Consider the following 17,287-nt stretch of genomic DNA (forward strand, 5'->3'; position numbering starts at 1 on the left):
CCATAAAAACATTTTTGTTAGCTACTTTGTTAACATGATCTTTTTTAATTTAATCTAGTTGCCAAGGCAACATTTGTCATTTTAATTTAGTTTAACTTGATGTACTAAAATAACTACAAATAAAAACTAAATTAAAAATTAATAAAGATTAAAATTAAAATGGAAAATAAAAACTGATTCAAATTATTAATAAAAACTGTAATGGTATCTCAATGGTATTAAAATAACACTGATAAGGACATTGATAATATTACTGTCTGAAAAAAATATATATAAATTCATATTTTTTATGGAGGTCAAAGATTTTGTGTCCAGTCAAATTCAGTAATTTGGTGCAAGTCTATTCATCTTAAACAAATTTATCTATTGTTTGGTTAAAGGTACTCAAATAAATTTTGCATAATATGTCCAGACTACAAACAAACAAATAAAAATAAAAAAATAAGTATCATAAAAATGGGTTCAGTGAGAAAGGTTTCATTGTCAGTTTTTCTGTTCAGCCTGTGTCATATTAGTAATTTTGCGAGTTGTTGGGCCTGTGCAGTTCATGGTGGTATGTTAATGTTATGTCTTTATTTATTTTGGTACTTTGGTATTGTGTTGGTTCACCATTTGAAGTCTAATGAAGCAAAACCAGATGAGAACCACTATTTGGACTTAAATTAGGACGATTAACTTCAGTCAAACCCATAAAAAACAATGCTATTTAAAAAATAATTATAATAATATATATATATATATATATTTAATTCTCAAATTTAAAATCAAAATTAATTTGCTACATAATTCATACTTTCTTTCAAAAACAACAATGCTAAACTGTAAAATCTTAACATGCCACCATGCATTTTTCACCTTCAAATATAATTCATAAAAAACGATGTAATCTGTTAATGACCACTAGGGTGCAGCACTACCCTCATCAACATAAGTATTTTTTTCTGTATGCTGTCTTGGCAGAGAAAGTTATGGCATCACTGAACTATTCAGATGAGGTGATCCTCATTGGACCCAACTGCAACATACCACTTCAGCTAAGAAACCCCTTAATTAATAAGCACATTAATAAGCACATTAAGAAACTGCACATTAAGAAACCTTAAATGATATTTAAGGTTGCAAAATTTAAAACACATGCTGGAAAACTGTTACAGAACATTCCGGAATAGCTGAGGTTTCACTCATTTTCTCTTTCGACACCCATAACCATGTGTTGAAATTTCCCCCAATGTCACATTTCTTTCTGCTTCACTGTTTTAGCACTAATGCAACAAAATATAGAGTAATTGTTATATAGTAGGTGTGTAATGGATATATATTTTTGCCACCACATAGAATGATGAAAAATGTAGCACAAGATTGCCTCATAAACTAGCACGTTGTATAGTAGTTTTATCATATCATAGTTTTATCAAATTCGTCGTCAGCATGAAAATTCATGCAAAATAAGCCATCAACGTTCACCATTGAAACAACAATTAACTTCCACCATGAATTATTAACTGATGCCTCTAATTTGGAGTTATTTGCTAGCTATGACATAGCAGTAGCATTCATTCATGCATAATGAAAATGATTATTGGCATAACTTGAAAGCAGAGTCAGGCTATACGATGTTGTGGTCAGGATGCTTTCATCAGTTACTACTAAACAACCATATGACTCTAGCATGACACGATCATAAATGAGACTGGCAAAAGCATAGACTGTTTCACCCCTCATCCAAACACCAGTCGGAAAGATTACTTTAATGACTTTAAACCAGACCAAGTCAGTCCAAAGAAAACAGACAGTCTATCTTTTTCTCAAATTGAGCACCATCAGGGGTCCAGACGCTCGGTCAAGCACGGCATTCATGAGGAAAAGATCATCCAGCTGTAAAAAACAGGTTTGAATCATGGTGAGATACTGAGATGGGGGTGAGACAGACATTCTCAGGTCTGATTTATCATCTGGCTGGACTCGGTTTGAGCTGGTCTAATTGTTAATTTGGTTTTACATGCCCCATTTAATTGATGAACTGAAGTCAGCGAGTTTGATTTTTTTCTTTTTTTATTAATATGAAAATAGAGAATGAACAGGGACTTTTGAAGACAAGATTGGAAAATGATGCAAAGCAAGAAAATCATACTCAAGGAATATTTGAAATTTCAATATGAAACATGCATAAAAAATTGAATTAGTGTAATATAATGATCTTAATGATCTTAAAAACTTATTATAAAACTTAAAAATTATTATACTTATTAAATATTGGTCCTGATATAATAATATCTATTATAATATCTATAGTCTATATCATTTTATTACATATTTTAATTAAATAACAATAAAGTTTATATACATAATAGCTATAGGCTACTGTATGTCATTGTACAATATGTGTGTGTGTATATATAATGTGAAATTTCATTAAAGTAGATGTTTATAGTATATTTATTAATTTGTTCATTTTTGCATTATTAAATTATTTGAGGGCTTTTACCATATTACCATATAATGTTTATACTTTATATCATTTTGTAGTGTATTATATTATTATAGTGTATTATATATAATTAATAAAGATAAAAAATTTTATATTTAGTGTTATTTGTTTAGTAGTTATTTTTCATTATAATAGTTGTTTTTGCATTATTTATTAACTTATTTTAGGGCTTTTACCAAAGGGAATATATATATATATATATATATATATATATATATATATATATATATATATATATATATATATATATATATATATATATATATAATATTATGTGGAGTGATTAGTGATTAGTGATTAGTCACATGACTAACTACTAACAGCTGTTCCCATGTAGCAAAAAATAGCATCATCAAGGTCCAAAGAATCCTGCGCCATCCAAACATATGCCACTGAGATGAACGGAAATAATAATGAATAACATTTCTCCAGGTGTGTTGCGCTTTTCCCCTAAACTTCATTTAGCTCGCTTAGTTTAGAATCATTTAGCTTACCATATCGTTGTTGAGTTATATAAAATCATTTGGCTTTATAATTCTTTTTCTGTTTGTAAACAGATAAAGAAGAGTGGTCAATTTTTTATTTTTTTGTCTTGGTCAAAAAAGCATTTGGCTAAGTCATGTGACTTACATTAGTCACGTGACAAGAAGCAAACAGCACATTCCCCAACTGACACACACGAAAATATATCTTTGTATAGTTTATTTTATTTTAAAACAGATAAACAGAAAGCTTGATACATCATATGAGATGATACATAATTGAATATTAGGTAACATAATTGGTGGAACATGAACTAAAAAATTTCTAATGACAACCTACAGACTCCACGAACACTTTAAAGACATTATTTGTGATAAACAGTGCCTTTCAATGCAGGCTGAATACAATTCACCAAGACAAATCATAAGTGCACTAGAGAGTTTCCAAGAGATTTAACTGTATCTGTCGCATGTGGGTGTTTTTTGAAGCTAAATCAACAGCGACAAACCCCTCCAAGTTTATGTACTATACATTTTATGAACAAAAAAAGAAACGAACAATTGATTTTACCACGGGTAAAAGATCCATCTCACATACGCCAAGGTAGAAGACTATTAGCAAACTAAAAGACATTTGTGAGTCAAAACACAGTTATAGCAAAGTATATTACACTGCACATGTTGAAGATTTGCATAATTATTTAAATGCATTATAATGTACCCTGAATCAATGCTCTCCAGATGAGTGATATAGTTTTTCGGCAAGAATAACAAACTCCAACTGTGACAAAAATGACATATTTGTCACACATGTTGCGATAATGCTGTGGTGGCTCACTCCTCAACAAATTTCTGACATTTGTTTTATACTACAGTACAAATTCATGTAGTTTGGAAATACATTGCTTGGCTCAATGAACCTCTGCATTGTCTGTATTACAGGGAAACATTTCAGCTGCCTTTCTAAATCTAGCATTAGTTTTTACCGGAGTTCTTCACTTTTTTTACCGAAAGAGAGTGTCTTGTCTGTTGCCAAAATCTAACAGCTTGTGACCCACGAAGTCGCCCTGTCCCAAACTACAAGTACTGCTCCCCTTTCTCTGGTGGAGAACTTTTAACATTTGCTCTGCAATTTAAAAGAAAAACAAAACATGTTTGAGTTACAAAGAAAACAGAAAGCAGATCCATCGTTTCAGATGTATTGCAGTGAAACAGTCCATGCTTTGTAGGGTATTTTCACATACATACTACAATTATACATATTTACAAAGACGGTTTATGGGGTCACAAACATAGAGGGTTCTAAAGTTTTGGGGAGCACGCACACAACAGATATGGGGTGACAGTTTTTCAAACATGTTTATTGATCAGATGTTGAAAAATAGAAGGCAGATAGATTTTAAGTACTGTATATAGGGTGTAGAAGGGACATTTGTCCAGTCATAAAGACAAGAGTCCAAATTTGGATTCTAGGTGGGAGTGAGGGACACAGATACAGAGAGTGGAGCTCGGACAGTCCTCGAATAAAGGCAGGGAGGGTTGGTCAGTCAGGGAAACTAGTCTCACTCAACAACTCATCCCTGAATTAGAGAAGAGAAGAAGACAGTCAGAGAAGAACAGCATTAGAGGAACCTGGGATAGAGACAATTGACAAGAGACACTCGGTGCACTGGGTGTTAATACGTTATGTGGAACCACATAGATGTGTGCTGTTTGTTAACACGGAAAAATGGATGGTGGAAAATGAACAGAATTCTTGTTTTATATGCCAACAACTTAAGATCTCAGAAGGAATATTTGAAAGAAAGATGAGTCTGAGGTTACATGTCATTTGCATGCACAGTGAAGTTTCTGTTAGTTAAGGAATATTAACTTTTACCAGGTCCAAAAACTAACACCTCATTGGTTTTGGAGAAAGGAGACAAAACTTTTACTGTCCACCAGTTCAAAATGATTTTTACAGGGTTTTTTCTTTTTTTTTAAATGGCCCCATTATAGACAATCTGAATCTAAAATGATGTGGGATTCACTAAGTGGTTATGCATGTTATTCCAGTATCCTATTTGCATACTCGTCCAACTTAACCAGTTCTATCCACCTTATTTTTAACATAAGAACAGGCCCAGCCATTTGTAACTTAAAAGTGCAATGCTTTTGGTGTCAAATTCAAAAAAGTTAAAATTGCTTTGTCATCATGAATGTAAACAATAAAACATTGCCAAAGCTTCGAATTGTCATTCACTTCTAGTTATTTTACCTGTCCAAAAGCAGTCTGTTATGCTGATTGATATTACAAACTGGTGCAATTTTGTTATCATAGTATATAGTCAAAATTGCAAGAAAAAAGTAAGAATTGCTAGATATGAACTTGCAATTGCAAGGAAAAACAGTCAGAATTGTAAGTTTATAACTCACAATTCTGACTTAATATCTCACATTTGCGAGTTTATATCATGCAATTCAGGGGGAAAAAGTCAGAACTGCAAGATGTAAACTCGCAATTACCATTTTTTATTCAGTGGTGGAAATGGGTTTCCTTGTGAATCTGAAGTCTCACACATTCAAAGAAAAAAGGTTATACTTGTTGCAATTTAAGGTGAATACGTGCTGGTAAAGCGCTGTGCCATGCATCCACTAACTTGTCATTTGACTAAAACCAGCGTTGGACTTTCCCTCGAAAGTGCTTTATCTAAATAGCATGTTTACAGCTTGCGCTGGACATTTTTGACTCAAGTCAGCTAATTCCTAGTTCCCACACTGGAGCACTGGAACTCAATTGTTGTAAATGATGTCCTTTCGTTCTAGTGGAATTTCCTGTACTTCAGTGGACGGTGGAACTGTCATGACTCCTGGTCTCCTAAATGTGGTGTCAGTGTGACCATGGCTGTCAGGAACACACATAGCTAGCAAACAGAGCTCCCACCATGCAGAACAGAGCAGCCAATCAGAACAGTCATGGCACGTTTCTATCTAGCCTATAGGCTATGTTCGGATTGAAATACTACTTGATGAATCTGTACTGTATATACAGTATAATGCTTACTAATTAAAAAAAATGTATGTACAACAGAATGCATTATACATTATCACTTGAATGGTTATTTTTTTATCTTATTTTATACAAAAAAGTGTTTTCTATTTGTGTCTGATTAAATAATGAGTAAAGAAATAAGTTAAATATTCTCTAAAGCCCATTGCATTGTGGGATTTCCCAAATGTTGTAGATAATCAATGTATTCTATGCATACTTTTCACAGTACACATATTATATAGGCTATTGCATATATCATAAAGGCCCCGATATACTTCAAGCGAAATCGAAGAACGAGCTCATGTGACATCATTTCGAACAAAATCCGTCCGAAACGAAATTCATTTTGTGTTCGTTTAGGGAGTTCGAAACGGCTTGCTTAAGCAAACTTTCCGGAAAAGTTTGTTCCGGCTGCAAAACACCTTCGTACTACCAGTGGTCAATGACGATTACGTCACAAGAGGTGAGCACTGAGGCTTCACCTTCTTTCACGTGGAACTCTTCTCTGAGATAATTTCGTCTGTCGAGTCCTTTGAGGTGAGATGTCCATGGGTAAAAACTGAACACAGTGGGGAACCGCTTTATAGTAGCAAATGAAGTTTTGCTTTTGATGAAATTAAACACTGACATCCCTTTTCAGGTTTAATGCTGCTGCTTGCTTTTAAGCTATATATTGAATAAAGTGCCATGTAAATACACTTGACGTAACTTCACGGGAGTGCTAATTTGCAGAGCTCGGGCAAGCATACCCATGTTGCTATGTTTTTTTTATATAAAAAAAAAAATGCTTGCTTTTCTTTCAATTTTTGTTGTGTTTATATTGTTACATAGAGAAAAAGGTGCAGCACATATTTACACAATCATATAAATGTCGCTTTCATCAGAGTGGGCAACGTCGGGATGTTCGATAACAGTATACCGCTGCTCATGTATTTCAAATTTGTTTTACCCCTAAACAAAGAACAAAAAAGAACTTTGTTTTGAACTCTGGGCTTTAAGAGTAGTATGCTAGTCCGAACATAGCCACTGTATCCCAGATTGAATCCTTTTATTTATTTCTCTTTTGAATTTATTTGCCTTTTAGTTTGTTAAAAGGCAAAATAAAGACTGAAATCTTTTATATTAGTTAGACTTTGTTCCCAGAATATATTTCCATTCATTTTACATAAAAACAGTTTGAGTGTACATGGAAGTTTTCCCTGAAACCTTGTAAAAAAAAAAAAAAAAAAAAAAAAAAAGTCCAGTGTAAATTGTGACTTCTAATGAATTTCAGCTTCAAATTTTTTTGTAAAATCTCTTTTTTGGCAAAATTAGGATTTCCTTAAAGGTGCTGTATCAACCGGATCTCACAGCAATATCGTACATATTTGACAAAGTGGCTAATTCGTACAAATTTGTATGACCTCACTCATACGAATTCATATGATTTGTAAAAAATCATACATATTTTACAAGGTGGAAAATTTGTAGGAATTCATATGAAGGACCACACCTAACCCCGCCCCTAAACTTAACGATCACAGAAATAGTACAAAAGGTCATACGAATTAGCCAACGTGTAAAATACATACAAATTGGCTGTGAGATAGCATTGGCTGTATGTAATTTTTTGACTGTACAAAAAGCATAAAATACCATAACATGTTTGCAAATATTTAGAAAACATGCTAAGTTCACATAATTGTTTCTCCGAAAAATCAATGCTTCACCAGTTTCACAACTTTGAAATGTGCATTTCATTCATTAAATTTAGTATCCATTTAAACCACTAGTTGTCAAAATTACATACTGCACCTTTAATTAAAAAGCTTATTAAGGTATGTTGGGAAAACCGTACATGTCAATAAAGTACATAATTTCCACATTGTTCGTGAAAATGAAATGATAGCAAGATTCATTCTTATACAGTATCTCTGAAAAAAGTACACAATCCTCCTTGACCGCAGGCCTACACAATGTGAATATATGTCCATGTGATAGCTTAGTTTGTGTTTTGGACCTTGATAAAGCGGTCACTGTGAGTGAGAAAGTGTGCTCATGGTGGGAAGAGCTCTGTCTCTTGTACCCGCTGCTCTTTACATTTACAGTTTCTCCTTTTCTTGCTGTGCTGTTATTTATTCATTTATTTTTGGATTTACACATACTCCCTGGCTGTAGAGGGTTGAGATTGCCGGTAGAACTGCTGTCCTCTTCTTTCCTCATTAACGCAGGAGCAGCAGAGGAATGAGCCGCCCAACATCATCAAGATGGCAGCCGCCCACCCAACAAACAGGGCGGGGCCAAACTCATACCTGAAAGACAGAGAAGCCCCGCCTTTGTTTAACTTTGTTTTAATAACAAAAGATTATGTAATCAGGTGACTCTCATCTCTTATTTACAAAAATATACAATAATTATATATATAAATATATATATATATATATATATATATATATATATATTAGAATTATTAACATTTTTAATTAAATTTTTTTAATTAATTACATGATGTGCTGATTAATTAATTTAATTAATAATTTTCTAATCATAAAATTTGACTGAGAAATTACTTAACCACTAACTAAACCAAGCTGAACCAGGGTTAGCGTTTGTAGTTAAAAAGTAAAAAAAAAATATAATACAAAAAAAAAAAAAAAAAAAAAAATATATATATATACTATATATATATATATATAATATATATATATATATATATATATATATATATATATATATATAGATATATTCTGTTGGGGTCATGTGAATTACTTTGAAGCTGCCTAAATATGGATTTTGGACCATCAAAAAAGGTCTGCGATGAGCCACTTGCATTAAATGGAGAACAATGCTGAAATGTTTTTCTCCAAAGACCTTAATTTCTCCTCAGCTGAAGAAACTCATCTATCTTGGATGTCCTGGGGGTGAGTAAATAATCAGGAAATTTTCATTTTTGGGTCAACTTGTCATGTGTATATTTAGTTCTGTTTCCTTTGTCATAGTTATCCCTCCACTAGTTTGTTTCCTAAGTTACCAATTACTCCACACCCGTTTCAGTTCTTCCTGAATACCTTCCCCATGTATTTAAACCCTGTGTTTTCCTCAGTTCCTCGTCTGCTATTGTTTTGTGCCTCTGCGGCTGTTCTGTTCTCCCTGTGGATTTATTAAAATTACTTTCATGGACTCTACTCTTTCGTTGTGTGCTTTATACTGGACAGCCCGTGACAAAACTATTCCTTCAAATGCATTAATAATTTGAACACATTATTTTTTTTATAAATTTATGTGTTAAATCAAAAGCCCTAAATTAGTAGTTTTTATATATTTTTTTTCTAATTTATTGTGTAAATAAATTATAGTATTACCGTATACCATTTTTGGCAGTGCAAAATCCATATTTAGACAGCTTCAAAGTGTATAAAATACATTATAATACATTGTTGTGTTTTAAAAAATTTGAAACAGGATTTTACTCAGAAATTGCATGTAAATTTCAATAATAATTGCAAAGAAACAGCAACTAACACATTAAATTAAAGTAGAAATACTTAAATTGTATTTTCTTGTAAAAAGTTCTTCAATAATGTTTTATTAACAACTTCGGAAAATCATTTTTGCAGTGTAGGCTAAAATAAAAAAAATAAATTGAATATTTCATTTATTTTATTATATATTAAATTAAATGTATGTACTCATATAGTACATTAATCATTTATAAATGATGTGTGTATATTTATATGTATTTTACATTATACATATGTTTTATATGACTTTTTATATAATTTTATATTTTATTTTTATTAATTTTTTATTTCATTTTACTACCCGTTTTTACCAGTGACATTTGATTGGTTCATAATTATTGAGAATGACATGTTTAACTGATAAAAAAAAAAAAAAAAAGTTCCCCTCATAATTTTCAAACCTATTAATGGTCCTACCTGGCGTTAATTGGTGTATTTGGGTCGAAGAAATGGTAGGAGACCTGTGTGGCGTACCAGGACACAGCCACCAGCGTACACAAACCTAGACATGATAGAAATCACAGTCTTAGCACTTTCATTGAGTCCATATCTGTTTGTTTACTTTCAGCCTTTGCAGAAAGTGCTAAAGTGACCAAAATAGCCACTTCCTTTTTACTCTTGAATGTCAGATGGGTCAGAAGTGATATGGCGTCCGAGGACCCAAACAGACCTCAAGAATGTGGAGGCTAATGGAGGAATGTCAATGTATTCTCCAAAACTAAATTACACTAAATGATTTACTGGACTGAGGTATGTGCGACAGTGACCTAGATAGCACAATTTACTCATTCTTAGCACAGTAACACTTGTGTAGATAGTATTAATGACTTTGTTTACATTTTCGCTCCACATTTCTTAGTAAGCTTACTGGTATGATCATCTCAAACCAATCCAGTGTATTTGACCATTACAAAAAGAAATGGTCATGTTTTAATTAGAAAACACAATTTTACATATTCTCACCAAACCTACATAAAAATGCAGCGTGTTTAGCGTGGGGTTGGAGTCTCACCTGAGAGCAGGAATAGACTCCCACCAGAGATGGCGATCTTGCTCTTGGTGGATGGGTTGTTGTCACCAACCTTTGTGCATTTCATCCCGACCACACTCACAATGATAGCAATGAATCCCATTAGCACTGAGATCACCATCAGAGCTCGACATGTCTGAATGTGGACTGGAAAAAACACACAACAGCAGAGAGTTTAAGTGGGAACTCAAAATTAAGGAATATTCATTCCGAGTAATTCCCAGATCCATTGTGTTAATCCATTGTGTGTGTGTGTGTGTGTGTGTGTGTGTGTGTGTGTGTGTGTGTGTGTGTGTGTGTTAAGAAGTTTCTCATCTCATCAAGGCTGCATTTATTTGATCAACAATACAGAAAAACACAGTAAAAATACAGTTTTGTATTTTAGTATGCTTTAAAATGTAATTTATTACTGTGAGGCAAAGCTGAATTTTCATCTGCCATTATTTCAGTGTCACATAATCCTTCAGAATTCATTCTAATATGATCATTTAGTATTTATTTTAGCACTGTTTTCTTGTCTATTTTGAGCTATGTTTGGTGGTGATTTCTAGCTGATCCGCTACATTAAAATTCCACAGATAACCCACATGGTGTTCAGTTCATGCATAATGCTGTAGGAGTGACATTTTTACATGTTTCACACAGAGGGGATTACTGTGGCTTTCCTACAAAGGAGGATTGTTTTTAATGCCTGTGTCTCTGCTTTTGTGTGACAGCTACATGCTAACATTCCAGTTCAACATGGATAATGACTTCAACTTCAACTCAGAATCACACAATAGAGGCAGACCACCAATCCTTTTGAACTGTCCATGCATTGTTATGCACATCTCCTCAAAAGAAGAGTTCAGATGACCATATAATGGGAATCACCTCTGCAGACAAAGTGTTGCATCAAACATGAATCGAAGCCATAAAATAAGTATACCAGCATCTCAAAGAAGTCAAGAACTGAGGAGAGATTATCACACGACTTTTGTTGTTTGATTTATGTGTGAAGAGACAACCTTTGAAGCAGGATTTTAGTGATTTATAGGAGAGGTCTTATTTTCTGGTCTCTCATCCTTGTTTTGCTTCATTTCTTGATTTGTAAGAAGAGCGTTATGTGGAGTAACACTGTGATCTCAAGGTCAGGATTGAATGACGGACTCCGGGTGAAGGGTGGAGGGTCCTCCCACAATCCCTTGTCCAGTGCCAAAGTTGGCAGTGCCTGGCACAGACGAAAGGAGGGCAAGCGCATGCACAATGGCGGAGAACATGCTTCAAGAGAAGCTGCATGTGAGGCTCGGCCATTGTCTATTGTTTGCCTTTGTGGGCTGCTTCACACATCATTGAAAACATCTCTCAATGTGTTCCTCACACAAATCACTTATTTATGACGTCATAATAATTTTTGACGCCCCTGTTCGGTGTTCTTAGCCATGCAGATATAATATTTAGAACAAAGAACCAAAAGTGAGAAAGTCTAGTTCAATTTATTAGCACATAACCATTGTTTGCATAAATTTAGTTTCCATTTCTTATATTTTTCTGCCTGTCTGCTTGCATTATAGATCATTCTTTCTGGGTGAATGTGTTTACTTTTCAAAATCAGCCTTAACTAATAGGTTTAAATGAACCAACAGTGAAAGCTGAGAGTCTGTTAATGTGTTTCATTAAAACCATTTACAGCAATAGAATACATTTCACTTACTGTGATCCCCTGCTGATTTTGTAAGTTTTCCCACTTACAAAGAAATGAATGGTCTGTAATTTCTATGCTAGGTTTATTTTAATGTATAGAGACAGAATATCAACAACAACAAAAAAAAAAAACATTATATCAAGGTTAGAAATTGATTTGCATTTCAGTGAGTGAAATAAGTATTTGCTCCCCAAGCAAAACATGACTTAGTACTTAGGGCAGAAACAAAGAGGTAAGACGTTTTTTGTAGTTGGTCACCAGGTTTGCACACATCTGATGAGGGATTGGCAATTTGAAGTTCCAGCTCCCTCCACAGATTTTCAATAGGATTGAGGTCTGGAGACTGGCTAGGCCACTCCATGACCTTAATGTGCTTCTTCTTGAGCTTCCTTTGTAGCCTTGGCGGTATGTTTCGGGTCACTGTCATGCTGGAAGACCCATCCATGACCCATCTTCATTCTTCTCGTTGAGGGAAGGAGGTTTTCGTCTAAGATTTTACAGTACATGGCCCCATCCATTTGCCCCTCAATGCAGTGAAGTCATCCTGTACCCACAGCAGAAAAACAGTACCAAAGCATAATGTTTCCACCTCTGTGCTTGACTGTAGGGATGGTGTTCTTGGGGTCATAGTCAGCATTTCTCTCCCTCCAAACACGGCGAGTCGAGTTAATGGCAAAGAGCTCAATTTTGGTCTCATCGGACCACAGCACTTCTCCCAAGCCTTCTCTGAATCATTTAGATGTTCTTTGGCAAACTTTAAACGGGCCTGTACATGTGCCTTCTTGAGCAGGGGGACCTTGCGGGCACTGCAGGATTTCAGTCCATTGCAGCGTAGTGTGTTACCAATGTTTTGCTTGTGACTGTTGTCCCAACTGCCTTAAGATTCGAGGCTGATCCCTCACCTTTCTTATGACCATCCTTACCCTATGAGGCAAGATCTTGCACAGAGCTCCAGACCGAGGCTGATTGATGGTTGTTTTGTATTTTTTTCCATTTCCGAATAATCGCACCAACAGTTGTCTCCTTCTCACCAAGCTTCTTGCTGATGGTCTTGTAGCCCACTCAAGCCTTGTACAGATCTAAAATCTCGTCTCTGACATCCTTTGAAAGCTCTTTGGTCTTGCCCATGGTGGTGGGAGAGGTTGGAATGGAAGATACAGATTTTGTGGACAGGGGTCTTATACACCTAACGAGCTGACATTAGGAGTAACTTCTTAAAGTGGCAGCACTAATCTGTGTTCCACATGGGCACATAACCAATCTGTGGGAGCCAGAATTCTTGCTGGTTGGTAGAGGATCAAATACTTATTTTACTCACTGAAATGCGAATCAAATTCTAACCTTTATACAATGTGTTTTTTCTGGATGTTTAGGTTGATATTCTGTCTCTATCTGTTAAAATAAACCTACCATTAAAATTACAGATCCTTAATTTCTTTGTAAGTGGGCACACTTAAAAAAAAATAGCAGGGGATCAGATAAATATTTTCCCCACTGTACATACATACAAGGAAATTTATTTATTTATTTATTTATTTATTTACAGATTAAAACCCAGCTCAGTTATTCCTTCTCTTTTTTTTTCTTTTTTTTGTGCTCATGTTTTGTACTTTCTTTTTTAGACTGACACACCAGAACACTATAATTTTTGTCTGCATTGCATGCAGTATTTCTTTGGGCACGTTGCATGCAAGTTTTCTAACTTTGAATTATTGTAGCTTAAGTGTGCTTCATGGAGATGTTGTTTTATCCTAAACACTGTGTTTAGTTGTCAGCACATAATAACAGTTATTCAAGAAAATAGAGCCACTAGAACTTCTGCTGAAAAGGGCAAACAATGTAAGTTTGTGGGAGGCTGTCTGTACGTACAGAAGCCAGAACATTGCAGTCACTATCCAACCAGATGACCTAAGGCTGGGAGGAGGGGGGACAGTGGAATCAGATGGTCCCGTCACCCTTTGTGGGCTGAGGGTTACAGATTCCACCACCAGTAATACAGTACTGTGTGCAGCCTTTGTGTACGAGCGGTGGATGTCTGTGATAGAAATGCTATGAAAGCCAAATGATATTCCACAAAACCTAACAGTAATTGAGCAGAAAATGGTTGTGAAAATTCTTTAGATGAATGTTGTCTGTCCGATCTTATGTGGAAAGTTTTTCTTTGATGAAGCAGTGGCCATAACACTTAATATTTTAGACAACATTGCTGTGGTGTTTTCTTTGGCACTTTAACAAAGCCTACAACAATTATAACTATGATTAATGGCACTCTTCAAAGTAATAAGATGTTCTTTAATAGTTCTTTGTAGCATTTTATGTTCAGCAGAAAACATTCTCCTTCATAAAGAACCATTTTTGGCTTCACAAGGTTCTTGAGGTGACTGTATGGTTCTTTGGAGATTAAAAAAAGCTCTTAATGTTGCAGTATACTTGTAGATTGTCTGTTCTTCAGTTCGACAGATTGGTTTTAGGGTTCTTTAAAGCACCAGTGGATGAGACCATCATGCTGTCAGAACATTTTGGTTCCATTTGGAAACTTTACTTTATCAGTCAGTCAGATAAAATCTGTAACAACAAATGTAGTCATCTTAGATGTCGGCAAATGTTTGTTTGCATATAATCTCTTCTAAAGAGCGATAAGGACGACCTGTGTGTTGTGTGGGGATGTGCATTCTGAACATTTCTTTGGTGTTTGCCTAAACACTGGCCTTTTCTTCTCAACACAACTGCCATTCATCACTTCAGGACAATACGCTGCTATTTAAGCAGTGATGCAGAATATAAGATGGCAAACATTTATGTTACATTTTCTGTTATTGTTGTTTGGAAGGGTCTCATAACTCTTCAGAACTGATCTGTTTTGTCATTGCCTGCAATGTTGTAATATTTAACCACAAATCACAAACAGATGTGGATGTGATGCTATTTGTCATGAAAAAAAAAAAATGTAATCCTCCCAAACGGGCAATCATCAGCCACCATTCATAATTGATTTTTAGAGACGTCTTTTTCCTGGGACCGTCCCAGAAATAGACGAGAAGTGACTGATTCTGATTAGACGTAACAAGTCACCACAAAATTGACAATGACAGTGGCGCTAAATGTTGATTCATCGCCATGTAATTGCATTCCATGGCATTTCAACAGTCTGGTAGAGTCAGCGCCTCAGTGAGGTTAGTGTCACATAAGGCTTTCATTATAATATGTCAAAACGCACATATTTTAATTTGATCGATTAAATGAGTTGATTAAATGTGCACACAGCAGCTCTGTTGATTGTGCTTTTCTGCCACCAACCTCCTCTAGCCAAAGAATCTTGATTTAATTATTTCATATAAAGGTTTTTTAATTTGTGTTATATATCAAGCTTCAACATATTTTTCATACTCTTAAAAATAAAGGTTGGCATCAATGGTTCCATGAAGCACCTTTAACATCCATGTAATCTTTCAGTTGCACAAAAGGTTCTCTATAGTGGAAAAATATTCTTTAGATTATAACAAATGTTATTTACACTAAGAATTTATTAATATTATTTTTTTTTATTATTTTTTTTTTTTTTTCTTAGATCTGATCACTGAATGGTTCTTTGGGGAACCCAAATGGTTCTTCAGTGGCATCACTGCAAAAAAAAAAAAAAAAAAAAAAAACCTTTTGGAAGCTTTATTTTTTTTTGTCAAAATTATAGCTATGTCATTGCAAATCTATATGACTGACTTTATTCTTCAATGGGACACAAAATAAGATATTTTGAAGAATGTTTTTGTTCATACATGGAGATATATACTTATATATACTTACCATCCAGAGAGAGCAAGGAGTCAAAGATCTTGCACTGCACCTGTCCCGTGCTCTGAGATGCACAGGACATCCACAGGCCTTCATACAAGCCCACGGCCATAATGATGGCATCCCCTGCGTACGAGGACTGCTTCCATTGAGGCAGCACCGTAGTGGAGATGATGCCAATCCATCCACCCAGAGCGAGAAAATAGCCCAGAAGCTGAAACCCAGAGTTGGCCATTATTGTCCTTTTTAAACTTTTGTTTTAGTGTAGAATTAGACTGAGTTCAGTGAAGTTCTTCAGCCACCTGCAATTCCCTTAAGAATGTGCAAAGAAATCCACCTCGCTCAGAGTGAATTGAACGAGTCGAGATGAGCAGTCAAAGTCTGTCTGATTCTCGCCAACTCTTCGGTCACTTGCTGTATCCCTTTGTAGCTCTCGTTCGCTTCAGTATCTCTCATTTGTAGGCTTCCTGTGATATCCCTTGATTTTGTCTAAAACTGAGTCCCTCAAGTCTCTTCTCTGAAGGTACCCCACTTCTGGAGGCTGTGAAAACAGTGTTCGGGTTGCCGTCACAATGTGGTTGAGTGCTGCTTTACTGTCTTCATAGCTGTTCTTGTCACACACCAGTGTGTCTGGATGGTGCTCAGGAGGCAGAGCAGCGGGAATAAGGGGAGAAAAGGACGGAGAATACTTTACAGACAAAAAAAAAAGCCTTGATGGAGTGAATGCAATGGGGGGTGGAGTGCCAGGCCGATTATTACTCTCTGATTGGTGGTTTAGTGAAGAGAAACGCCTACTGAAAAAAGTGCAGGAGGGACTTATTAAGCCCAGATGTCACTTGTGGAGTCAACCCGCAAAAGTGGGACGTGTGATACGCCACAAAGCCCTAATTGCATAAGATTCTGAAGTGAGCAAGTGTCTTCAAATCTTCAAAGTCATATGTGGATTAAAGTTATTGCTCCTGTGTCAGAAATGCGGCATCTGTTAGGTGAAGTTGTTTTCCCCAGTTGAATGTGTTGCTGTATTGACCCTTGTGAAGCACTACAGAGGCGCATAAATCAGCGTTTAAACTGTGCTTGTTTGAAAGGAAGTGTCACCCGCACACAAAAACTCTTGCTTCTGGTGGAGATTTAGGGGTTGGCCTGTGACAGCTCCGAGGATCTCCATGGGAACCGCTCGGTGATTAAACACACAGCAGGTCTTGCTGCATATAATGGAGGCGCCTTTTGGGTCTGATCTCAGTGCAATTGCACAAATTGTGACAAAAGTAGACACTGAAACTAGA

The 17,287-nt window shown here is 35.3% G+C and overlaps 1 protein-coding gene across 2 annotated transcripts; it reads right to left on the reverse strand.

Moving 5' to 3' along the window:
* Positions 1 to 3,177: 3,177 nt before the first annotated feature.
* LOC122146633 (claudin-19-like) lies at positions 3,178 to 16,691 on the reverse strand. 2 transcript variants are annotated; one of them, XM_042766788.1, is made up of 5 exons: positions 16,017 to 16,691; positions 10,514 to 10,678; positions 9,919 to 10,003; positions 8,146 to 8,292; positions 3,178 to 4,096 (listed from the first exon to the last, which is right to left on the reverse strand). In XM_042766788.1, exons 1-5 carry the CDS (start codon positions 16,237 to 16,239, stop codon positions 4,048 to 4,050), a joined length of 669 nt encoding a protein of 222 aa, XP_042622722.1. In that variant the 5' UTR covers positions 16,240 to 16,691; the 3' UTR covers positions 3,178 to 4,047. The 2 variants fall into 2 exon arrangements, with proteins under 2 accessions (XP_042622722.1, XP_042622723.1); XM_042766789.1 differs by having other exon boundaries at positions 3,178 to 4,550; positions 16,017 to 16,690.
* Positions 16,692 to 17,287: the final 596 nt, after the last annotated feature.

Source organism: Cyprinus carpio, chromosome A11 (assembly GCF_018340385.1).
Source record: "Cyprinus carpio isolate SPL01 chromosome A11, ASM1834038v1, whole genome shotgun sequence".
NCBI classification, from domain to species: domain Eukaryota; kingdom Metazoa; phylum Chordata; class Actinopteri; order Cypriniformes; family Cyprinidae; genus Cyprinus; species Cyprinus carpio.